We start from the raw sequence: 25,892 nt of genomic DNA on the forward strand, positions 1-25,892 counted from the left end.
AAAATTCACATTCTTAAGCTGTGTAATTTAGGAACGATTAATTTATTCGTATTGACAATTGATGACACTCTGGGATTAATTAAGTTCTGTGCGGACTTGATAACAACATAATGGTAAATGTTATTTAAATTTTTAATGAAATACTTGTTCATTTTAAAAAATAACCATAAGCGTTCTCTTTTCATTTATTAGAAACTTTGGTAACAATAACTATAGTTATCAATTATTCAGATACCCCAGTTTATCTATAAAAATTTAATACAATTCAGGACTATAGATATTTAAAACATGTAACTAATCTACATCAAGGTTAGCGAATAATGACTTTTTGAATTGAATGATGTAAAATATGATTTGACGTTTTTTTATACATTTTTATAATGTTACAATTTTTAAATTCTCATATTCCCAATTGTATCGTCTATGGTGCGACAGCGGCATATTTCAGAGGTAAACAGTAATCTAATAATTATTTGTTCTTTTTTTAAGTTCTTAAATCTACGTAATTGATAAGAATTAAAAGTTTGATACAATAAAAATTAATTAATCATTGTTGAAACACAGAATTACAATTTTTATAAGTTTGAAATTATAATCCATAACTTTATAATTTCTATCAGTACTTGATATTGGTATTATATACATTTCATCTGATCTCATTGTTATCAGGGCTATTAATGTTTATTGGGTCATTTTATTAGTTTTTGATGTTTGACCCTTTTTAAATAAATGATACTCACATTTTCTCAGTTTTAGATACTTTTTGTTTGTCGTTCTTTATTATCTTTTCAAACTGAGCTTCAAGGTTTAAGTATTTCAAAATATGCTGCATATCATCAATTTCATAATTTTATTGAATATAAAGTACAGTAGAACGTCGATTATGCGAACTAATGTGGTCAGAGGTGGTTCATATAATCAAAAGGAAGATCTAAAACAACAAATTTGTGCAAAAAAGTTTCTTTATTTATATAAACATAGTATGTAAGTGCATAGTGAAGAAACAAGTGTTATGAAGTACACAAATATTGATTGTTTAATTTAGCTACATGTACATAATGAAAAGAATAAAAATATGTATTTAAGTGTAAACTATACACAACCATTTAAATGAATGGAAAGGGTCTCACAAGAACAGACAGAACAGGAACAAAATAGGTATACAGTTCTAAGTAAACAATATTTATCCAACATCTAATTTCATTGAACAGACGTACACTTATGAACCAGCTACAAATATGTAAGGAAGCAGTTTCTAAGAAATTATTCATAATGGCTTCCATTATAGAAAAATAATTTTGTTTTTATTAAACTTTTTTCATAATAACAAAAACTTTGGTTTCAATAATATAATGTTCAGATACTTAATGCTATACTGTATATACATATTGTAAAAAACTATCTATACCTGGAATTCTGCACCCGTTTTTGTACATCTACTTTATGTAGCTATGTTTGTTTCTTTTCTGTCTTTGGTTATAAATTTATGCCCTATTATCTCAATCACTGCCTACTTTATCATAATATTTGACCTTTTTGCTTTTATTTTCCTATTTTTCCTTATATCCTTTACCCTATTTTCTATATTAGCTTCTATTATTTTTATTTAGAAAATATATGTTACAATTTGAACCTTGTTTTTTTATATTATTTCACATTGACTGTCACCATTGAAGAAAATGGGGAGTTTATTGATAATATAAGTGAGCACATCTTGTAGAGATAAAATACATAACACTAAAAAAGGTCTAGAAAAAGTCTAACTGGAATTTCTTGGTTATATTCATACTGAACACACTGTTTACACTACCACTACACCAACACTCACAATTTTCGATAACCAAAAATCGTCTTCAGAGACTGAAGGTAAATGGTTTACAATGTGTTCAGTATAGAGTCTAACATAGACTTTGTTGTAGAATGGAAAATCCTTTATTTAATAGTTATTTGATGAAAATAATAAATATAAATAGATACAGATTTTTATTGGTAATACTTAAGGAAAATATGTTTTTTTGTTTCTTATTAATATAAGAGAGAGAATGGATCATATCTAGCAATTATGATGATGTCAAAAAAATTTTGTACATACTCTCTTATTTTAAAATTATCTGGATGAAACCAAGAGAAACTTTTTTGAACAATCCTGACATACATTATTGACGTGTAACTTTTATTTTGCAATGCACACAATGGAAGCTGTCAAAAGCAATAAATTTTAATAATTTTCTCCTATTGTTCACAGTGTGATGTTATATAGTCTTTCTTTATTAATGACTTACCCAATAGATGCTGTTATTAGCAGGTTCAACCAAACAGATGATATATTCAGCTGTATAATAGATATAACTGAGGGTGGTGTTTACCCTATTGCCTATTACCTACCTACTATAATTTGTGTTGAATGAATAATCTTATCATTGTGACAAGCAATTAATTTAATGAGTAAATATGAAATTTAAAATTTGGAATTGAATAGTTTTCTGAAAATTCTTTAATTTTTGAGTTTGATATTGACCAAATTTGTTCATGAAATATTGCTTCTTATTATTTTTGTGCGAGGGTTGTTGTTAGTTTTCTGATTCTAATATAAGATTTCCGTTACAGTTCGGGCTCGTCTGAATAACGGATTTAATAGATTTCACAGTAATCAAGTTACTATCGCATTACAAAAAATGAAGATCAAAATTCTTCCGGCTCTATCGGACAACTATATGTATTTAGTAAGTATCAATTGAAGTTTATTATATACATTCCTCATAAAAGTCAACACATGATTTTTTATTTGGCTATAAATTTTATGGAAGAACGTTCGATTTTTTTCTGGTTCAATTTTGTTACTGTCCAATTTTTTTTTAACTGAAATCAAGTTAATTTTTTGAAATTGATAAAGACTCATGGGTCTTCTCAATGACTTACTAATAACTGTAAGTCACAATTTGCATTCCTAGTTGTTCTACGTGCACTTGATAAATCCCCTTATAAAGCTAAATTGTAGTAATCGAAGGTATTAGGCAGGTGTCATTTTAGCTTTTACATATAGGTGAGACGAATATCTTTTTAGAGACCAAGGATTTAACTCCTCTTAGCTAAATTGTAACCTCTCCCTTTAATTTTATCATTACTTTTTGAATCTATTATGTTGAAAATTCTGAATATAAGCCATTATATAGAAATTTGGAAAAATGAAAGAAATAGCATCATGGTTCATGAATTCTTTTATTTGAATCAATGAAAATAGGAATAATAGAATTATGAGAAGAATGGAAACAATTTTTTGATGAAAAATTGCTACATTTTGTTGCAAATATTGACATTCCATTCAATCATGAGAAAAAAGGTGTACGATTATAGAATTGTGTTTCCGCTACATATTTTTATGAAAATTTGGAATTAATTTTAATTTACCCTGTAGATAATTTTTCAAACGTTTTTAGTACCGGCTTTTTTATTCTAAAGGGGTGAGAATCACTCCTTAGGCAGAATAATTAAAAAAGTTAAGTTGAAAAAATACCTTGCATGAATTGAAATCAAACTTTTCAATATAAAAAAGTATTGTTACATATCGCGGCATATAATTCTTAAAATATTTATCATATTTCAACCCCTATAAACTACTCTTAATGATAACATAAATAAAAAGATTTTTTTTCAATGCTACATAATAACTAATAATCATTGTAATACTTAGTGGTATAAACATTTATTCATAATAATATTTTCGCCCTTAAAAACAACCCTTTTATCATGAAAAAAGTGTAAACCCTTTTTTTACTGTATTTCTCAATGTTTGAAAGTTGAAATTAAAATAATATATATAATATTTTTTTATTGTGTAAAAGTGGTGCATAAAATTGTTTACAAAGGTCTAGAGATTTATATTTCTTTATAGATTACATGTGAGAACACCAAGGAGGCAGCTGTAGTAGATCCTGTTGAACCTGATACTGTTCTGGAGGCCGTCGAAGCAGAAGGAGTAAATCTTACAAAAGTTTTAACTACTCATCATCATTGGTATGTATTCAAATCTAAATATAATAACTTCGTTGTATAAAGATTTCATTATTGATTCTACCTCAAATTATTTTTAGGGATCATGCTGGAGGTAACGAACAACTTGTAAAAAAAGCAAAAGGGTCTTTACAAGTTTTTGGTGGTGATAAAAGAATTGGTGCTTTAACTACTGAAGTGAAACAAGGTGATAGTTTCAAGATAGGTGACATTACAGTTACGTGTTTATTCACTCCTTGTCATACATCTGGACATATTTGTTATTATGTAACTGCACCTGATCAACCACCAGCTGTTTTTACAGGTAATAATCTATTGATTATTGACCTTTTACTGTTAAATTTAATTAATAATACTGTTCCTTAGTTGTGGCAAACATTGTAGAAGATTTAGAACAATTTTTAAAAGATGTGGCTCATATATATATATATATATATATATATATATATATATATATATATATATGTATATAACAGCACAGCCTTATAGGCCATTTCTTGAAGTGTCTCTACTGCTTTTCTCCAACTCCCTTTGTTCAAGGCAGCATTGTGCCAATTCGCTATGTCCATCTTCTTTACATGCATCTAGCCATTTACTAAGTGGACGCATTCTTCTTCTTTTTGCACCTCCTCCACTTATTAAGGCTTTTTTCACCTACCTGTTCTCGTCCATTCTAGCTATATGTCCCAACCAACGCATTTTCTTTGTCGATCTATGCCTGACCATATAACCTTTTAATCTCTGCATTTGTTCTTCTTCTCCATTCATCTTGTTCCACTCATATGCATCCAAAGATTTTTCTTAACACTTCTCCTTCCCATGCATTTAACCTGTTCTCCTCTCTCTTATTCATGATCCAGCATTTAAAACCATATAACACCATAGGTTGTACTCATATAACTGTCCTGTAAATTCTAAGCTTCTCTACCCTTGAGATATCTTTGGACCTTAATAGGTTTACTGAAGCTCCAACTGTTTTATTGCCTCTTACTAATCTTTGTCGATTTCTTCAATTTCGTCTCCTTTACTTGTTACCGTCACTTCCAGGTATTCGGACTCTTGTAAACTATCAAACCATAACTCCTCGATTTAATCTGTTATGATTTTCAATGGGTTGTCATTACCAATTTCCATATACTTGGTTATATTTTCGTTGACACGTAGGCTATATCTTTTTGCTATCTTCAAGTAGTAAAAACATTTTCAGTAGTTCCTGTTTTGTTCTGGTTATGATCACTTGCCTTTTGCTGTTATAAATTATTCCTTGGGATCGTAATCCACTATCCCTGAGAATCACCTCTAGTAGGAAATAAAACAAAACTGTTGATAACGGGTCGCCCTTGTTTAGTGTCATTTTCACCAATTGTATCAATTTCTTAGGAATTCCAAGTTAGAGCTTGGTGCAGGTTTTTTCTTAAAATTGAATCATATGCCTATTTAAAGTCAATAAATAATAGCTTTACATTCAGACCTTGCTCATAGCTATCATTCTGTATTGTTTGCAACACAAAAATTTGATCGCTAGTGGATCTTCCTCTTTTAAACCCACCTTGATATTCCTCTACTTGTAGGTCCAAGTATTTGTTTAACCTGTTTTGTGTGATTCTCGCTAGCACTTTATACACAACATCCAGTAAGGTAATGCCCCTTTAATTACCGCAGTCATCCTAATCTCCTTTCTTACGTATGGGGCAAATAATTGCTTTATCCCATTGGCCTGACATCTCTTTTAGTTCCCAAATTTTGTTTAATATGTCGAATATGCCATCTAAAAATATTGTGGAATAACTCTCACAGTGACATCAAAGTGTATATCACTTGTTGTGTTTTTTGTTTGTTTTTAATCTTAAAATAAATAATTAAACTGAATTTTTATTAGGTGATACTTTATTTGTGGCGGGATGTGGAAGATTCTTCGAAGGAACTGCAGAACAAATGTATTCGGCATTGATAGAAAAATTGGGAAATCTTCCAGACAATACCAGAGTATTTTGTGGCCATGAATATACCACACAGAATTTAAAATTCGCTAGATTTATAGACAAGCACAATCCTGAAATATTAAAGAAAATGTCCTGGGCTGACGAACAGAGGAAAAAAGGTTTACCAACAGTAAGGGAAACATACTTTGAATTACTTTTTAACTAACTCACTATTTTATAGTTAACTATTTTGTTTTTTAATCCCCATTATAAATAATACTTTGTAAGCCACTGGTTAAAATACTGTTTTTTGCAAAGCGTCCATGTATTATATACATTAAAAAAATTTTTTTATATAAATTTACAAGGATTATTTGTATAATAAAAAATAAATCAACTTAATTTTGCAAGTGCTGCTGCTGAAATACCGACAGGTGCCCTTTGCTCCACAGACGATGATGGAGATGAATTAAGACTCCATACCACGGAATGGTTATCTTGATCTTAACTCAATAGAAAACTTGTGGATTTAATACATATGATGATATGAGCTAAAAGATCTATTGTACCCCTTCTGATAACTCTTTTGGAAACTAGTAGTTCTTCTATTTCTTATAATTTAATCGTTGTTAAGACATCGGTCGGTTTCAGTACAGGTAAATCTATCTGCTAAATTCAGTATGCTCCCAACCACCTCTGTCCATCAGTTTTAGATTATTAAGGAATCCAATCTAGCACCAATGTTCTGTTAGAAAGTCTGATATGTTTTATGGGGAAAGAAAAGAAACAAAGTTGTTGTGGGTTAAGAGTTTATACAAGACTACTTTGTTGATAAAAATAACGGAAATTGGACAAACTTATTGTTATAAGACAATACAGTTTACAATACTCTCAATTAAACTATTTCGGCGATCTACACTTAGATGGCACTAAATGAGTACCCTTTCAATTATTGATACAACATAATAACATGATAAACTTGTAGACTTGCTCTGGCTAATGTATTTATTTGATCTCTTCTGGTCATAGTTTCCCAATAGTATCTTCAGTTGTCTTAATCCTACTACCAATTTGAAATATTTTTTCCAATATTGCATCGGTGCTGATTCCAGTAAAAGATTCTGGTCTCCAGGAAGATGTTATGGCCTCTTTTTTCACTAGTTTATGAACTATTTCATTTTTTTTACTTAAGCATGGTGTGTCTAAGCATTCTCGAACCATTTTGGAACATATATACCTGTAGAAGAGATTACTGATTTAATGACTGTCTAGCCAACCAACTCAATTATTAGTATTTACCATCTATATTGAGTCGTGCGCACTTCCCTATACCATAAATGAACGTACCTTAGGTTTTTCCAAGCTTTTAGATTGTTTTGTTCCAAATCCGTACACTCATATTCCAGTTACTTTCTTTATTTTCCAACTGTGTGTATACCATTTAATGGAATTTTATTTGTCTGGTAATGTTTCGATACTGTATTATATATTTAATTTCTTCCAGAATATATTTTTTTTCTCATTTCATCCTGTAGCATATTCCACGATTTGTGTTCCTTGACTTCCAATAAAGTTCCACAACTTATGGGATATTAAGATTAAGAATGGAATAAATCGGATTAAATAACGAGTATCAAGATGTTTTTATGATTTGTATGGGAGATATGAATACACTCGTTTTCGATTCATTTACTGTCCCTTTAGAAACTTTTACCAAAGTCTGAAATTGACCAGTTTTTGAGACTTGTGTTATTGTGTGCTATAAAAGTTGTTCAACTTTCAGGTGCCGTCGACTATTGGAGAAGAGAAAATATATAATCCGTTTATGAGAGTTATGATGGGCGAAATTCAAAGTCATGCTGGTACCAGTACTCCCGTTTCTACAATGCAATATATTAGACGAGAAAAAGATGGTTTCGTTGCGGCATAAATTATTGAATTCATTTTAATAGATTTTACGTTTCTTGAATATACAAAATTAGTTTTTCCAAAAACGTTTTTTATTATTTCTAAAACGTTTGTTCAGCTTTTTGAGACACAATTGAAAAGCATCATGAAAATGGACAGCAAAATAAAGAAAAAGTAAAAAAAAACTGTAGATTTATTTATTAGGAAATTATGAGAAGTATAACAGAATATATAACAATCCTTAAAAAGTTACAATTTTTGAACCACAATTTTCAGTCACTTGTATAATGTATAATAATTTGTTGTCTTTTATTTTAAATGCATATTCAACTATATCAAGGATCGGTAACCTTTTGGGCCAAGAGGGCTAAAAATTGAAATTACAAAATTTCAAAAGTTTTAAAGAATTACAAAAATTTTTGTTGCCAATAATAAAGAGTATTCGGCATAAATAAAGTTTTTTGGTAAAAAAACAAATTTTTCCATTAAAAAAATTATATGGAATTATATAAAACTTCATATTAAATTGTAAGTACTTAAAATTGATATTAATAGCTCAAACTTGGCGAGAATTTTTTTCTATACGTAGATTAATATTTTTTTCTAGTCTAGGCACATTTCCATTCAATGGAAAACGGACCAACTACCAAGGATAAGGTAGGCACGGGCAAAACAGAAAACCTCGCCAAGGAACCAGAGAGCACGTCGTCCAGGTATTTTTAAGCCATGGCGACTCTCATTGTTTTCGTTAGGATCGTAGTAACCCCCTAACGATTTCCCTTCCTCTCGTGCCATGTTTTACTACTCTAAAAGGGTAACAGACAAGTTTCTTACCCTTGTGCCGTTCTGTCACTGGTGACAGCAACTACCCTCCTACACAGGAACGACTTGGTTTGATTCCTATATAAAGTCAAATCAAAAGTTATACTAGTGAAAAGCAAATTTATTAAATGTTATAACGATTTACTATGAATGCTAGAGTGGTTTTGATTTGCTAAAATCTGAACCAATTTATCTTTAATTTTTCTTATTATTTCAAATTTCGTGGTTTATTTTGCTCTGAAGAATCCTTGTTGCCTTTCATACTTCCGGCTCCATCGGTTGCTATTGAAACGATTTTATTTAAATTGATCCCATTATCTTTAAGGCATTTTTGCAAGGCATTCGCTAAATCTTCCCCTCCAGTTTGTCTCAAGAACTGTAACAATTCTAAAAGTTCTTCTTTTTGACCTTGGGAAGGCGTATATCTGACAATGAGAGCAACTTGTGCCGTGTCTTTTATGTCGTATGACTTATAGATAGCAAATGATAAGTCTGAAGAAATTTGAATATCTTCCACCTGGAAATATGAAGATTAGAAGACATTTTAGCTATTCTATCTTGTACTGTTGTTTTTGAAATCACGAAACAGCTCTTCAGACAAAGCAATCCTTGAGGTGTGTCACGGGGAAGAAAGCGAAAAAGGCGTTTACAATTATTGTTAATAGATTTAGAACGATTTTTAAATATTTTGTTTTTTGAGGATATCAATAAAAATTGCGTATGGAAGTAAAGAGCCGCAAGTTGCCGACCGCTGAACTATATGTATAGTAGTTCAAAATCCTGATAAGCTGTTAATATTTTGGAAGAAAACTTTTTTTTATTTCGAACTACTATGCAATATTTTGCTTCTAAAAATTGTAAAATATATTTAAAATATAGTAGAGCGTAGAATATCTAAACTAATGTTTTCAGAGGTGGTTCGAATAATTGCAGTCGATATATATATATATATATATATATATATATATATATATATATATATATATATATATATATATATATATATATATATATATATATATATATATATAATATATATATATATATATATATATATATATATATATATATATATAATAATTTCCATTTCATCTTTTCATGACAGAACTACTAGTTATATAGTTATATATATATATATATATATATATATATATATATATATATATATATATATATATATATATATATATATATATATATATATATAATAATTTCCATTTCATCTTTTCATGACAGAACTACTAGTTATCTTTTTTTTGACGACATATTTAACACAAATTCACAATACACCTCACAAAGAAAGGTTTCAAATTGAAAGTAAGCTATCCACAACCAGTCGGAAAGGGTTTCACACAAATGCAATGAACAAATTAGGTATACAGTTTGAAATAAACCAATACATATTCAACATCTAGTTAATGATATTATTTTCGTTTCATTTTATTCGAAATAACAAAAACCGGTTTCGATAATCTACCCTCTACTGTAACATTATATCATTACTAACTATGAAAGATAAACTAATAAATTCAAGAAATGTATAAAGAATATATGAAAGTTATGTATGTAGATATGTAAAAAAAGTGAACTGAATTTGAATATTCTACCATTATTTCTGTGTATACTGAAGAAGATCTATAGCGGTGACGATTCCTATAGGTTCTTCTTTTGTTCCTGAAACAATCAATTATTGCAATAAATACAGAGACTATATTATATTAATATCCAAAATAACTCTGTTTTTTACAGCCAGATATGAACACAGCAGTTATTATCACTACACCAACACTCACGATTACATTGTCTTACGATAACCTTGTTATCGTCTTCAGAGAAGAAAGGGGAGGAAGACTCATTTGATGAATCGTACCTATTACTACTAAATATTTTGAATGAACTAATGACTTATGGAAGGCTTGAGGGACCTGATAGTTTCAATGTGAATATTGGTGTAGTGCTTCAGTATAAATATCAATAAGATTTCCAGAAATTCCCACTTAGTTGATTAATAATAAAAATTCACGAGAAACTATGTTTTACATATTGAAGAGTTCATTGTTATTCAATATCATATGACTGTAAATACCAATCAGGAAACAAGCTGAATTATGTCATAACCAGGGATGTAACGGAAGTGGTTAAATAGAAACTGAAGTCGGAGGCAGATTAGATATGTGTTGTACTTTGTCCATTCGTTTATTATCTTTTTAGCAGCTACTGAAGAATATAACTTTTATTTTCTCATTATATGTTAGTACAGTAAGACCCCGTTTAACGCTGTTTTCGTCTCGCGTTCTTTTATTCCAACACGAGGATTCCCCGAAATTGTGCACAGCGCTTGGTTTCCAAGTAACATATCCGAAACAGTGTATGTGTATTAGATAATTAGCTAGAAAACTCAACAATTAGCTGAAAAAATTAAAAAAGCATGTAAAAAATTTCAAACATTAACTATAAAACTCAAAAATTAGTTAGTAAACTCGTAAATTAGCTAGAAAACTGACAAATTAGCCAGAGTACTCAAAAAACAGATATAAAACTGTACAATAACTTAGACAACTTCAACATTAGCTAGATAATCTCAAGAATTAGCTAGAATATTTAAAAAATTCGCTTGAAAATTAAAAAATTAACTAGAAAAATAAAAAATTAGCTATAAAACTGAAAAATTAGATGGAAAAACTCAGAAATTATCTAGAAAAACTCGAAAATTATGTATGTGTAGTTATATTGGTTAGGTAGTTGCGATACAGTACGGACGCATTTTTATCAAAGCATGAATAATTAGCTAGAAAATCTCAAAAATTTCCTAATGAACTTGAGAATTAACTAGAAAATTCAACAATTATCTGGAAAAATTCAAAAATTATGTAGAAAATCTCAAAAATTTGCTAATCAACTTCAAAATTAGCTGGAAAAACTTGAAAAATAGAGAGAAAATCTCAAAAATTAGCTAGGAAAACCTAAAAATTAGATAAAAATCTCAAAAATAAGCTGGAAAAACTCCGAAATGATCTAAGGAAAACTCGAAAATTAGCTATAGAATTTAACAATTTAAAAATGTGTGTATATTGCAAGTACTGTATAACTTTACTAATGAAAATGACACTTTATACAAAATTGCCATTTCATTTTTATCATATTACCAAAAATTCGTATGCTATGAAATTTCATATTTATATAATACTGACCTTTAGAATCCAAGACTAAAACATATGATTCCCTTTCCAAAATTCTGGAAACAACACCGAGATTTGCGGATTTCTGAACTTTAGGATATATTCTAACTAAACATCTTTCGATACTGCCTTCAGGCTTTACCTTACCAGATAGTAAACCCTGCATCAAATTCTGTAGAGTCAACATCCCAACCATACTCCTGAAAATAATGGAAATTATTAATTAAACTTGCAATAAGGATTATTGAAACTTGGCTATAGTTAGTATTAATTAATTTGTATTGTTTTTTCTAATTAAAATGACATTGAAAATATCAACATGAGATTGCCAGTAACAACGTTATATCTATAAATGTGGAGCAGTACAAATGGGAGCTGGAATAGTCAGTATTGTTACCAGATGTTCTCTACCGCTAGCCTCTTTTTAGGCAGTACTCTGTATTGAGTGAACTGCTCTGCTCTGGAGGATACTTTCAGGACTAGACGTCTTTGAAAAATTCCTGTGGAACTAATGCTGTAAAATCTGAGAAATATCTGGATTTTCGTTATAACACCTCACTGGCTTACTTACAGGATACTCCCACCTCAGGAAGCACTTGGTGTAAAAATCGGCAAGTTCACGATTTCTGTAGGGAATATAAAGAAACACCAGATTTCCTAGTTACAGAATGAATTGCCATTATAAAACAATGAAGGGAATGCTTCGGATGGAAAACCTGTAGGAATAAGGATGTGACCTTCTTGAAGCCAGCCTAGATATTATAATTCAGAAGCTAGTGGGTCAGCTGTGAAGAGCCACAATAGTAGCAAATGCTTTTTAAATATCATTTGAACATTTTCCAACACATTTTACAAAATAAAGTGCAAAATATTAACATATTTTCAATATCGAAAGTTAAAAAAAATATTTCTAAGGTTTACATTGTTTTTGATGGCAATTTATGTAAATCAGGTTGGAAATACCAACATGGAATAATTTCTTGCTAGAGTTTTATATCTGAATACAAGTTAAAAATTCACCAGTAATGAAGAAAAGGTGCTATAGTAACTAAGCACATGATATCATTAGACCCAGTATTGGAGATTTTCAAAGACACTTATTAAAGAAACTATAAAAAACCTTAACAAGTAAACAATAATTATTCATGATTCCGTTAAAAATTGAACAAAAATCTTTTCTGCAACAAGTTTCCTGCTAAAGTTCACTTTACTAGAGAAAAATATGAAAGAAAATATTTTTCAAACTTCTTGGGCTTTATTTGAAGATTATCGTTGACTAAATAATAGCAAAGCTCTAACAATTGAATAGTAAATTACTCATTATTAACCTTCTTTGAAAATTGAAATAAAAATCTTCTGTAGGAAATATTTTCCGTTGTTTATGGTGACAATTTTTGTAATTGGAACGGCATTCATAATGTCTGCATCAAAGTAATATCAAAGTACTGACAATTAAATATTAAATTACTTATTTTGAATCTTCTGTTAAAAATTGAAACATGCTCTTGCTAAACTTTATATTCTGAAAATAGGGAGCTCTACAAATGAATTGGCAATGGGCAAAAATAATCAAAGCAGCAAAGATAATCCATATTTTTTTAACTGTAGCTAGAAGGGTTTTAAAAATAATGGCATAATAATTAACAATCAGATGGTAAATTACTATTTTTAAACATTTTTCTCAAAATTTAACAAAAACCTTTAATTGAGAACTTTTCAAGCTTGCATTGTATTTGACAATTTTTTTAACTACAACCTGAATTTAAATTGCAGGTTTTTGAAAATGATTCACATAATAATAGCAAAAACTAATAAATAATAAATTATTACTTTTAACTATTCTGTTAAAAATTAAAAACTATTATTTCAAATTTGAATTTGTTTTTGGTGGGCAATTTCCATAACTGAAACGATATTTAATATATTTGCGTAGGATTTGTTATTCTTTTAAATCCTTTACAGGAGAATTTTTTTCAAATTTATATTGTTTCTTTGGTTTTTATTCTCTTAACTAAAATAAAATTCAGAAAGTTAACATGGGAGTTCCATAAATGTATCGGTATGGTAATGAAAAGGTATCAGAGTAACAAAAAAATATATCTAATGCTTATGGATGCTTAAATTGGAAATTTTTTAATACTCAATTAAAAATTAAACGAATATTTATTCTTAAAAACTAATTCTTCAATATTATTATTGCTGCTGTCTTAATATTACCCTTTTCAGGCAAGATATATTTTGTTACAATTATTTAGCAGGAAATGAATATTAATTTAATAAACAAAGAATCAATTTTGAACTTTTCACATCCACACAACTGTGTATAGTGCCATGTCAGTTATTGACTAATGACATGTACAAATGAACATTTCTAGGTATACAAATAATTATAAATAAAACCGTTTTTTCAATCCATAAACTGAAGTAACGTAAAATTTTAAATAGCACAACCGCTCCGTCATATTGTAGCGGATTTTTGGCACTTGATTTAGAAATTTAAAATAAGATAATCAAACATTGTTGTCTGAGAGAAAACATAGTAGTTGTATCAGATACCAACCCATCCAGTAATAGCAAACTGAAGTATTAATAGTTACCGAGAACGAGTAGATCAAGTTTCATCCTTAGGTTCTCTATTTGTCACCAATTGAGCATATCAGTTATACCACTTACTCTTTCAAGTTACTTTAGCATAAACAACATTTAAACATACATTTATGGTTGAAATAATCCGAACTACTCACCCTGTGCTATCCACTATTGGAATTTGATCAATACCAGCTTTTTTTATCATACTTAAAACTTTTTCACACTTCATACCAACTGTAGCCAAAAGTAATTTATTTAGATTTAACTTTGTCACTGGATCATTCCACCACCTGAAAATAGTATCAAGTTTTTTCATTTACACTGAACATAATGTTTATAATCATTATAAAAAAATCACCATTTAGAATGTCTGGTCCTTCGAGCCTTCCATAAATCGTTGGTTCATATCCGGCTCGAAGGACCAGGCTTTATAGATATAAGTTTTGGTATAGTAGTAATGAAGAGTAATTTCAGTTATGTTTTTGTGACAAATAATTATAATGGATTATATTCATGAATGTGAAGAAGATACAAAAGACAATTCGCTAGAATTAATTCCCGAAAATGGCAGTTTTCAAGAGTATTAATAGATTTCATCTTTTTACAGCTGGGAAGTCATTATTTCGATTCACACTGTTCATTGCCGCTACACCAAAATGGTCTATTTCATTATAAGCCAGTTCAATGGTTCAAATCCGACCCAAAATATCGGACAGTGTAATTGTGAAAGTGATATAGTAAATATTGTGTTCAATATCAATAGAATTCATTTTTTTCTCAACTAAAGTCCTATTTTTTCACGTTTCTAAACATACTATTTATTAACATTACTCCAAAGCTTACTAATTACAATGCCTGGTCCTTCGAGCCTTGCATAAATCGCAGGTTCATATTCGGCTGGAAGGACCAGACTTTAAAAATTCGACTTTTGGTGTAGTGGTAGTAAACACTATGGTCAGTTAGGTTTTTCCAACAAATAATTATGATCGAAAATATTCATGAATTTGATGAAGGTATTAAAGACAATTCGCTAGAATTAATTCCCGAAAATGCGTAGGAAAAAATTTTTTGATGCATATTATTTCTTACCAGTGATTCATGGTATTCTTAGGCATCCTAAGGTTTCTAGCTTCCATCCATTGATCAGAAACAAATTTTGTGATGTAATTTCTTATACTATCAGGTAAAACAACAACAACTTTTTTACCTGCCTCTAAATGTTTCGCTGCTCTAACTGCCGCTGCTACCGCTGCCCCACTACTTGATCCTAAAAAAAACTCAATAGTGAACAAGTATATTGAGCTTGGAGAAAAATAGTTTTTGTTTTTTTTTGAACTTTTAGGTTGTCATAAAGAGCTTTTCAAATATAACTACAATCCCTTTTGAAAAAGCAACGTGATTTTCCAATTTCGACAAGCAGTAATATTTCATTTGGGTATGAAAACTTACCAACTAACAATCCTTCTTCCTGAATTAATCTTCTTGCCATAGGAAGTGATTCTTCGTCTGTTGTTTTGATCCATATATCGACAACATCTCTATCCAAAACTGTTGGTACGAAATCATATCCAATTCCTTCTACTTCATAAAATCCCGCGTCGGTTTCATTAAGAGATTCTGGTAGAGCTAAAATTGATCCTACCGGATCGGCAGCTACGATTTTAGTCTGTGGTGATATTTCTTTAAATTTGCGTCCGACTCCCGCTACCGTACCACCTGTACCTGCACCCATAACCTTCAAACAAAAATCGATAATTTGAGATGTTTGAAATTACGATGGAGGACCCAATAATAACCGAATTTATTTTCTAAAAAAACTTTGATTCCAAATTTTTCACAAAACAACATTTTTCCATCGGTATTCTACTGTTCTACGAAACATTTTTTGTACTCATGTGTGAGAATGATTCACGGCTTCTTCCTTATTTTTTCGTGTTCTCTTCAATATTGTGGAATCGGTGTCCTTTCAGGTAAGGAAATAAGAAAATGACACACGGGACGGGCCAGGAGAACAAGAGGCACAGGTTAGTGTAATCATGACATTTTCAGCCAAAAACTGTTGAATTTAGATGGCTGTCCCTGCATGTGGAAGCCCCACCAGTCTCCTGTCTGCCACAAATCGAATCTTTTTGACAAACGTTGTTATGCTTCTTCTTAACACTTCCAAATAAAGGGTTTGATTGATGCTTTACCCTGAAGGGAACAAAAAATGTTGAACTTAAATAGCTGTCTATGTACGGGCATTGTCATGGTGGAAGAACCAGTCTTCTGTCTGCCACAATCGTATCTTTTTGACAAACATTGTTATGCTTCTTCTTAACACTTCCAAATAAAGGGATTGATTGACACTTTACCCCGAGGGAAACAAAAAATGTTGAATTTGGATGGCAGTGTATGCAGGTGCATTTTTATGTTAGGAGAACCATTCTCCAGTCTACGACAAATCGAATCTTTTTGACCAACAATATTACGCTTCTTCTTCTTAACACTTCCAAATTAAGGGTTTGATTGACACTTTACCCCGAAGGGAACAAAAAATGTTGAATTCAGATAGCTGTATATGCAGGTGCATTATTAGGTTAGGAGAACCAGTCTCCTGCCTGCCACAAATCGAATCTTTTTGACCAACACTGTTACGCTTCTTCTTAACACTTCCAAACAAAGGATTTGATTGACGTTTTACCCTGAGGGGAACACAAAATGTTGAATTTGGATGACAGTGTATGCACGTGCATTATTAGGTTAGGAAAATCATCCTTCTGTCTGCCACAAATCGAATTTTTTTGACATTGACATTTTGACGCTATAGCCTGGGGGGAATCAATTTGCATCAACTACACTCTTGCTATCACAAAATCAAATCAGCATTGTTTTAATGTTTCGAGTTGACTTGGTGGAATTTGTTTGGAAATGTTGACGTTGGCCTCCTTCATCAATTTGACTGTTTCTTCGATTCTGGGTCACAAACATAGTACCATGACTCATTACCACTAATAATAACCTTTGATAGAAACTCTTAGTCAACATTGATACGGTTTCAGCTGCATTTTTACCAAGTAGTAAAACAAAATATCATAGTTGTTCAAATGACATAATAAAAAATGAAACAATGACAAAGTAGTGCTAAAAAAATTACCGTCGACGAATAGAAGAAGCCATAGACAATACTGCACTGGTATTGAGTTGCACTATCCAACATCTTGCAGAAGAAATTAGTGTTACATAAGCCTCCTAGGCAATGCTTTTGTTGAGTCTCCAAGTAAATGATAAAATTGCGACAATTTAAGGTGTAAAGTTTTTGTTGCTAAATTCCTCAACATTATAAATATTGACACATTAAAAAATACTTACAATCATATCAACTTCTTTGTCACATTGGTCGTAAATTTCTTCTGCCGTGGTATCATAGTGTGCCAAAGGATTTGCAGGATTTGAATACTGCAAAGATTTAGATATCCAATGAAATTAGTAAATCCCAAGTTGAGACATAAAATTATATAAAAAATGAAGAATTTTGAGATGCATATACAAAATGTTAAATATTATACCTGATCCAATATAACGGAATTCGGAATTTCTTTTCTTAACTTATGCGTCATTCCGAACATTCCTTCAGCTGAATTTGAATCTGCATTCACCGGCGTTCTAACTATTTCCGTTCCCAAAGCAGATAAAACAGATACCTTTTCATTAGACATTTTTTCAGACATAACAATAATACATCTATAACCTAAAAATGGAAACCAAATGTTGATATAATAAATGTGATAATACAAAATGGAAAAGAAAAATGTGAAAAGCTGAATTTGAGCAATACATATTTAAATCTTGATAATTTTATTTTCGAGTACTAATATTACTGCTTTATACCTGGAAATATGCATCTTTGCAGCTTTGTTGGAGTTTATTATCCCACTTTAATTGTTGACGAATTTGAGGTAGATTGGATTGCAGCAATATTCTTATACTTGTCTTCTACTTTTATCTTTCCAGTTTTTGTATCAAGTTGCAGTCCTTCTTGTACCCCTAGTACTTCATCTACTGTTTTCATTCTTTGACGTTTCCAGTCACCAATAATCTGTCTTCATTTTTATGATATATCCACAAAAATTCAGCTTTTTCTTCTTTATTCTTGCTTCTTGTATGCAAGGGCGAATCCAGGGTCTTGACAAAGGAGGGGTCATTAGTATTAGGACGAGTCCTCCCCCAAAGATATGGTATTTTAATCCTTTTACCCACAAAATATTAGTTAATTACGTTATTTTTACAGCATAATGACGAATTTTACGCAATTTTTACTTTAAACTTCAATTCCTCATTGACTTTGAAGCAAAAAACCGAATTAATTAATCAGGGTTTATGGGGGGCTATGACCCCCATAATCCCCCCTCCTTGGATCCGCGCCTGCTTGTATGTATCTTGCTGCACTCAATTCTTCCCACAATTCTTCTCAGCTATAACGCCTATGATTTTCTTTCCATTTATATCTATATTCTTTTTGTTCCATTATTGTTGTATTCATTAGTATTTTCATTTTTTCTATTTCCTGCGAAAAGATTTTTTGGATTCTAATCTTAGAATTTGCTATAATGACTAAATCCTAAGGATACAACAGGAAAACCAATCAAGGTGTTCCATGGTCCTTTATCCAATTTTTGTACTTAGATGTTTAAAATGTCTTTGTTTAGGTAAGCAACCAAGTAGCCATCCTATGAAAGCTTTAATCTCGATGACATTGACAAGAACAATGGTAATATTTTCTGATACCGCTGTCAATTGAAACAATGATACAGTTGAATACTAATTTAGAAGCTCCAACTTGGAAAAATAGAGTTAAACTTATTAAAATATGATGTACTGTTCAAATTTTCATTGCTCACCTTATTATAGACCTTAATAGAATAATAGATTTTAATATTGTTAATGTTAATCATTTTATTAATTTGTTATGCTAAGAATCACAATTTTCAATATGATATGAAACAATATTCTAGTACAAGGATGAACTGTCATATAAGTCCTGAAAGCATTGTGTATCTTTTTATTTTGAAAAATAGAATTATTACAAAAAAAATGAAAAAATAAGATGAACCTTTTATTGCTGCTGCCAACGCCAATCCGATTCCAGTGTTTCCAGAAGAAGGTTCGATGATAGTCGATCCTGGTTTGAGAATACCTTGTTTTTCAGCATCTTCAATAAGCCTCATACCGATGCGATCCTTAACTGATCCTCCAGGATTGAAAAATTCACATTTAACATCTGACAAAGAAAAAGGAGAATTAGAATTTAAAAAAAACGAATATAAAAATAGTTATTTTAGGTTAATAATTGAATTTTAATTTGTATTAAATACTGGTGTAACTGTTATTTCCATAGAAGGTCACACAAATGTCGATAGCTCAAGAGAGTTGTACTCTATATTTTTCTACAATCTATTAAAGAAGCGACTTAGATTATTGAACTATCCGGAAATAAAAAACAGGTTTAATTTGGTGAAAAATTGGCGATTTTAAGTTTAAATTGGTCGGAAATTTCCATTTCTAAATTTAATTATGTCAACTATGAGCTTTTTTATATTTAACTTGGTCAAAATGTGCTTTTCTATGATAATTTGGGAAAAATTACCTTTAATTTCTTTCAAAACTCAGTTTTCTAACATCAAGAGTATCAAACATTCTTTTCTCTAAGTTGAAATTTGTCAAAATTACTTTATCTCATTTAATTTTGTCAAAACTTCATCATTATATCTTTAATTAGTTCAAAAATTGGATTTTCGCATTTAATTTTGTTAAAATCGTTTTTCTAACTGTATTTTGGTAAATAATACTTAATTTAGTCACTAGTGTGATTTTCTTTATATAACTTGTGCAAAATGGTGTTTCTCTTAGATTAATTCGCCATTCTATATTTAAATTCGTGTTTCTAAAATTAATTTGGCCAAAAATACTCTTTATAAGTTTAAATTGGTTCACATTAATGTAGTCAAATATACGTTTTTATAATAATTTATAAGTTTAGTTTCACCAAAACCACTTACAAAATTCACCTTTGAACCTTTAGTATAAAATTGGAGAAACTCGTATTTATCTATATAATTTGGGAAAATAGCATTTTTCTAAGATCAATTTGACATTATATGTTTGATTTGGCCGAAATTTCGCATTTCTATTATTAAATTAGTCAAAATTTTATTTTATAAGTTTCAATTTCTTCAGAAAAAGTTAATTTTGACAAAACTACTTTGGCTCATTTTGTTTCACTTTTTTAAGTTTAATTTGAAAAAAATTCGCCATTACATCTTTAATTTTACCAAATAGTGCATTATCGAATTTAATTTTATCAATTTCACTTTTTTAAGTTTAATTTGAAAAAAATTCGCCATTACATCTTTAATTTTACCAAATAGTGCATTATCGAATTTAATTTTATCAATTTCACTTTTGTAAGTTTAATTTGGTGAAGAATTTACACTTCTATATTTAAATTCTTCAAAAACTGTGCTTTTCTATATATAATTTTAGCAAAGATTAAGACTAATTTGCCATTTATATCTTTAATTTGATTAAAAACTAGATTTTCGTGGTTAATATTTGCCACAACATAGTTAGTTAAGTTAATTTGGTCAAATATTGGATTTATGATGTTTAAACTTGTCAAAATTAATTTTTCTATAATTCAATTGGTGAAACCTTAGCATTCCTAAGTTAAATTTCAATTTAATTTGGTCAAAATAACTCTTTCATACTATTCATTTAGTCAAAAATTCACCTTTCTACATTTAACTTGCTTTTTTCAAATTCTTATTTATCTATTTATTTTGGTAAAAAATGTTCTCTTCTAGTTATATAATTTGGGAAAATTTTCTAAGATTAATTTGACATTATATATTTGATTTGGTTGAAATTTCGCATTTCTAAAATCAAATTGGTCAAAATGATCCTTTATAAGTTTTAATTGATTCCAAATAAGTTAATTTTTACATAATTACTTTGGTAATTTTAATTTAGTGAATAATTTACGTGTATCTATTTAATTTGTTCAAAAATGTTCTTTTCTATATATAATTTGGATGACATAGTGCTTATGTAAGACTAATTTGCTATTTATATCTTTAATTTGGTGAAAAACTTGACTTTCGGGATTAATGTTTGCCATAACGCTTTTATAAAGTTAATTTTGTCAAATAATGGATTTATGATGTTTAGATTGGTCAAAATTCATTTTTCTATAATTGAATAGGCGAAACCTTCACTTTTCTAAGTTAAATTTAATTTGGTCAAACTATCGCTTTCATTAAATTAATTTGGTCGAAATATCTCTAATCTATGTTGAATTCGTTCAAAAATTCACCTATCTACATCTACATACAATTACTTTTTTCAAGTCCAATTTGGTGAAAAATTTGTTTTTAACAATAGTTTTTTCAAATTCTCTTTACTAAGTCAAAAATATGTTTTTCTAGATTTGATTTGGTCCAATTTTCACAAATCTATATTCAATTTTATCAAGAAATCTATTGTGCAAGTGTAATTTGTGAAAAAATTGATTTTTCATTATATTTATTATACATACATATATATTATCAGTTATTTGCATATTTTGTTTAAATTACATAAACGAATTACAACATGATGGGTATTTATTCCATTTTTATCTTATAGAGTTTTGTAACTAAACAGCTAGATAACTTTAATTGAAATTCCGACTTTAACGCGCATCATACAACTATGTATGTACGAGGGTTGTTTTAAAAGTTTTCGTCCTCAACCTGTCGGTACTTATCGATGTATGTTGGGAAATATATTTGCAGATTTCCACTACAATTTTAGATCATTTCAAACGCTCCGTTTCTGTTTGACAATCGTATTAGTGATCGCTTGTAAAGATTTTCCTTATTCTTCCTACTGATATTAAGTAGAAGAAATGAAGCAAACAAATACGTTCAAAAACGTTCTTAAGGCCCAAAAGATTTTATTTGCTTTAAACGTCTTACAATTATTCCTAGCTCAATTCTACTTCTCATGAGAGGGTCTCTCTCTCTCTCTCTCATATTTAAGTTAAGAATAAGTTTTTCAATTGCAATTTAATAATCACATCACATTAACAAAGTTTGTGTTATGAATCATTGGTGTACTATTTTGTCCATTCTTCTCCTTCACTTCAATGTCCTTGGGTTATTACTTCTAAAAAGCAATAAACTTGTGTTCTTTTCAAAATGATTTATTATCCCGAATTCGGGAAATCTAATAGATCCATAGAAATGTGACTAAATAGGATCCTAAAATCACTGAAACCACAACAAGTACATGTTTCTAAATTTATACTAAAAATACAATAATTTTTGCCACTTCTATTACAGCAAAAACAACTGATAACATTGGGAAATCCCTGAAATGTACACTTATCTGAATTTTGAAACGTAATTTTCAAATTATCTAGTTAATAATAAGATACTATATTACAATAAACACAATTGATCAATTAGTTAATTTGAAACCAAGATAAATGTAAAGTACAGTGTGTCCTATAATCTTATATGGGATCGCCAGGAAACGAACAATCATAAATGGAATCATTAATGAAAAAAACTTAAGAATCATTTATGATTATTTTAATGAATGTGTTGATAATTTATTTTAATTACTTAATAAATAAAAATTTCTAAATTAAGTATTAACATATATTCTTCACCAAAAACCTGATAAGGTTCTATAGATATATTCAATAAGACATTAATGGAGTTTTCAACAAGTTGCGTTTTGATTTAATTAAAAATAAGAACTTAGAAGTTATGTGAAGTTTACCCATATTTGAAAATTGTAAAAAAATTATTAAAAAATTTCCTGTATCAATTCTAATTTTAACTCTATGATAAAGTGACCTTCCAATAAATCTTATTGATAAATTTTGTTTCTTTACTGATAAATTTTTATAATTACTTAAGTTTAAACTGTGTCTGATTATTTTGAAATAACCTCAATATTTTTGAAAATCTCTCTCTCTCTCTCTCTCGCGCTCTCTCTCTCTCTCTCTCTCTCTATATATATATATATATATATATATATATATATATATATATATATATATATATATATATATATAAAGTTTAGAACTTAACCAGCCTCCTTTTCTTTCCACCTCTTCTATTGTGTCAAATTTTGAACTGGTAGCTCTGCTGGAAATTTTTTTGCAATTTGTCACTATCGAAAAAGGAAGGGAAGTGGCCTAACAACAGGAGTCAGAGGGCACAGCCCCTAGTGTAGATAGTAACTCTTCTCGTGTCACAAAATCTTATCTAAACATTCATTCGTTCATTACATAAACCGTTGAAAGCTTAACGTGAAAAATGTAAATATTTCTTCTATATAATATTATAGGATTCAGGCACTCGACAGTTAATTTGCAATGTACTTGTTAATTATTTTGTAATTATACAAAATTCATAATAAAAAATATAATAACTTTTTATTGATGTATAAAGAAATCATAAAACAGTAAAATAAAATTATGTTTAAAATGAGAAATATTTTTTTATTACTCCTTAAAAATAATGTTTCCTCTATCTTTACATAACTTATTTTACACCCTACAAGGATCTGAAGTGCAGCAAAAAATTTTTGTAGTAAGTTTGGGGTGGAACCCCACTTCTAAATATTTACCCTTATTCCACATAAATGCCTGTTATACTCACAGTACATGAATTTAAATGAGAATCAACTTGATCTACTATTATGTGCAGATTTTTTAACTGTATTGATAAAATTAACAGTACAAAGTTAATTAAATTAATCAGAGAAAGAGTCCAAACACAAGAAAATTTTTTCCTTAGTGAAAAAATCTATTTTGCTGCATATAATTTGCACTCAATAAATTGTAAAATGATATGCATGATTTTAAAAATAGATTAGACCAGATGACTTGCAGAAACAATAATTACATGACAATAACATTAATATAATTTATATAACACGAAATGTACTTACATAAATCACATTTTAGTCCTTCAGCTTGAGGAATTCTATTAAGTTTTATCATTGGAGTATTCCCAATAGCAGCAAGTGCATTTGGTAAAATTTTCGAAGTTCTTCTCCTAAAACATTTTTCAGAATTTTTTTGTGGTTTTAAAAAATTTCAATATTTACCAATCATGAACTGTATGTGGTGTTGTTGTTCTGTCAACATTTTTATGCCAGGTACAACTTGATTTTTTATCTGGAGGATTAAAATTGTCATTTAAAGGTGACGAAAAAGTTAAACCAGATTTAATTTTTTTGATGTTATCTTGATTAGAGTTTTCTAAAACGTTATTCATATTTTAACTGTACAAGTAAATCTTATAACCGAAACTAGCAAACACGTGTACCTACTCAAAAAATGTAAACACAATTTAACGACTGTGAGCAATGTTGCCTGATGATTAATAAAGCTGTTAAAAGCAAGAAGTGGGAGATCGAAGGGGAAACGTGAAAAAATTAATGAGTGGAATTTGAATTCCCCATTATAGGTTAAATATATTTAAGCCCAGTCTACACTCAGCGTTTCTATCCATTCCTATTATACAGTGAAGTGATTTAATCTACCGTATCGTATCGTAGAAAATCAATATGAGCATTAAAATTGTAAACCCAAATGGAATAGATTACGAGGCGTTTTGAGCGTTGAGATAAATATTAAGAAATAACAAAACAGAAAATATAAAGCGAAGCTATAAGAGTTTGTTATAATTTGAAAGTCATTGAACTTTTTAGTGGAGTGGTTAACTAATTTATATTGAAATAAAATCAAAATATCTTAGCGGCGACAGTAAAATATTCAACGCTGACTTCGATCCACCTCTTGTCAAGGGTCGTAGCGAACGTTAGTTATGACGTTCTAGCCGGAGGAACACCCAATTGTATTTCAGGCTATTTCAACTATAAATTTTTAATATAAAACAAATGTATACAATTTTATTATCTATTTGATTTGTTATTTTTATTGTTAATAATAAAGAGATTAATCGTTCAAAAATGTATTGGAAAAACGTAACCTTACCAATACTTTCTAGTATCCGATTTATACTAAATTTCTGATTACAAACACTAAATTAATTTCAAATTATATCTAAATGATTTGTTAACAATAACTTATTTTGGTTCTGAATCTATCATTCCATGTAATAATAAATATAAATAAATAAAAATAAAAGGAGTTATTATTATTTCTATTTATTTCAGACAAATCAATTACGGAATGACACTGTTTTTAAACGCAGGGTGTAAACTAAGACTTATTATTTTTTTAGTTTAAATCGATTATGGTACATAGAATAATTAAAACGATAGAGATAACGATTTGTGAAAATAGTTAGATATAGCTTCTGAAATGTATACAAATTCACATAAATTTGTGTCTATATGAAGGTAGAAATAGGGAATTCAACCAAGATTTATTTTTATTTGTAATTAAAAAGTTTGTAAT

The 25,892-nt window shown here is 29.3% G+C and overlaps 2 protein-coding genes across 5 annotated transcripts; one reads left to right on the plus strand and one right to left on the minus strand.

Moving 5' to 3' along the window:
• The first annotated feature begins 19 nt into the window (after nt 1-19).
• Nucleotides 20-7,927, plus strand: LOC130447031 (hydroxyacylglutathione hydrolase, mitochondrial-like). Of its 4 annotated transcripts, none has more exons than XM_056783638.1 (6): nt 20-113; nt 2,608-2,723; nt 3,893-4,014; nt 4,092-4,315; nt 5,891-6,123; nt 7,717-7,927. In XM_056783638.1, the coding sequence occupies exons 2-6, from the start codon at nt 2,676-2,678 to the stop codon at nt 7,861-7,863; spliced, it is 774 nt and encodes a 257-aa protein (XP_056639616.1). In that variant the 5' UTR covers nt 20-113; nt 2,608-2,675; the 3' UTR covers nt 7,864-7,927. The 4 variants fall into 4 exon arrangements, with proteins under 4 accessions (XP_056639616.1, XP_056639615.1, XP_056639618.1 ...); XM_056783637.1 differs by having other exon boundaries at nt 91-450; XM_056783640.1 differs by lacking the exon at nt 20-113 and adding an exon at nt 894-984.
• Nucleotides 7,928-9,855: 1,928 nt separating this feature from the next.
• On the minus strand, nt 9,856-24,861 carry LOC130447033 (cystathionine beta-synthase). The gene is made up of 10 exons (XM_056783641.1): nt 24,575-24,861; nt 24,416-24,522; nt 19,524-19,691; nt 17,980-18,161; nt 17,783-17,869; nt 15,881-16,166; nt 15,521-15,698; nt 14,587-14,721; nt 11,855-12,042; nt 9,856-10,337 (listed from the first exon to the last, which is right to left on the minus strand). The coding sequence occupies exons 1-10, from the start codon at nt 24,742-24,744 to the stop codon at nt 10,273-10,275; spliced, it is 1,566 nt and encodes a 521-aa protein (XP_056639619.1). The 5' UTR covers nt 24,745-24,861; the 3' UTR covers nt 9,856-10,272.
• Between the last annotated feature and the right edge of the window lie 1,031 nt (nt 24,862-25,892).

The sequence above is a fragment of the Diorhabda sublineata genome, chromosome 7, assembly GCF_026230105.1.
Source record: "Diorhabda sublineata isolate icDioSubl1.1 chromosome 7, icDioSubl1.1, whole genome shotgun sequence".
Taxonomy (NCBI): Eukaryota; Metazoa; Arthropoda; class Insecta; order Coleoptera; family Chrysomelidae; genus Diorhabda; species Diorhabda sublineata.

Coding starts and splice junctions, on each gene's coding strand:
- LOC130447031 (XM_056783637.1), top strand. CDS start 381: ATGTTACAATTTTTAAATTCTCATATTCCCAATTGTATCGTCTATGGT. Junction 2,724..3,892: donor CGGACAACTATATGTATTTA/GTAAGTATCAAT, acceptor ATTTCTTTATAG/ATTACATGTGAGAACACCAA. Junction 4,316..5,890: donor ACCACCAGCTGTTTTTACAG/GTAATAATCTAT, acceptor AATTTTTATTAG/GTGATACTTTATTTGTGGCG.
- LOC130447033 (XM_056783641.1), bottom strand. CDS start 24,744: ATGAATAACGTTTTAGAAAACTCTAATCAAGATAACATCAAAAAAATT. Junction 18,162..19,523: donor GTTGGCAGCAGCAATAAAAG/GTTCATCTTATT, acceptor TTCCATTTTTAG/GTTATAGATGTATTATTGTT. Junction 16,167..17,782: donor ACAAAGAAGTTGATATGATT/GTAAGTATTTTT, acceptor TTTTGTTTGAAG/GTTATGGGTGCAGGTACAGG.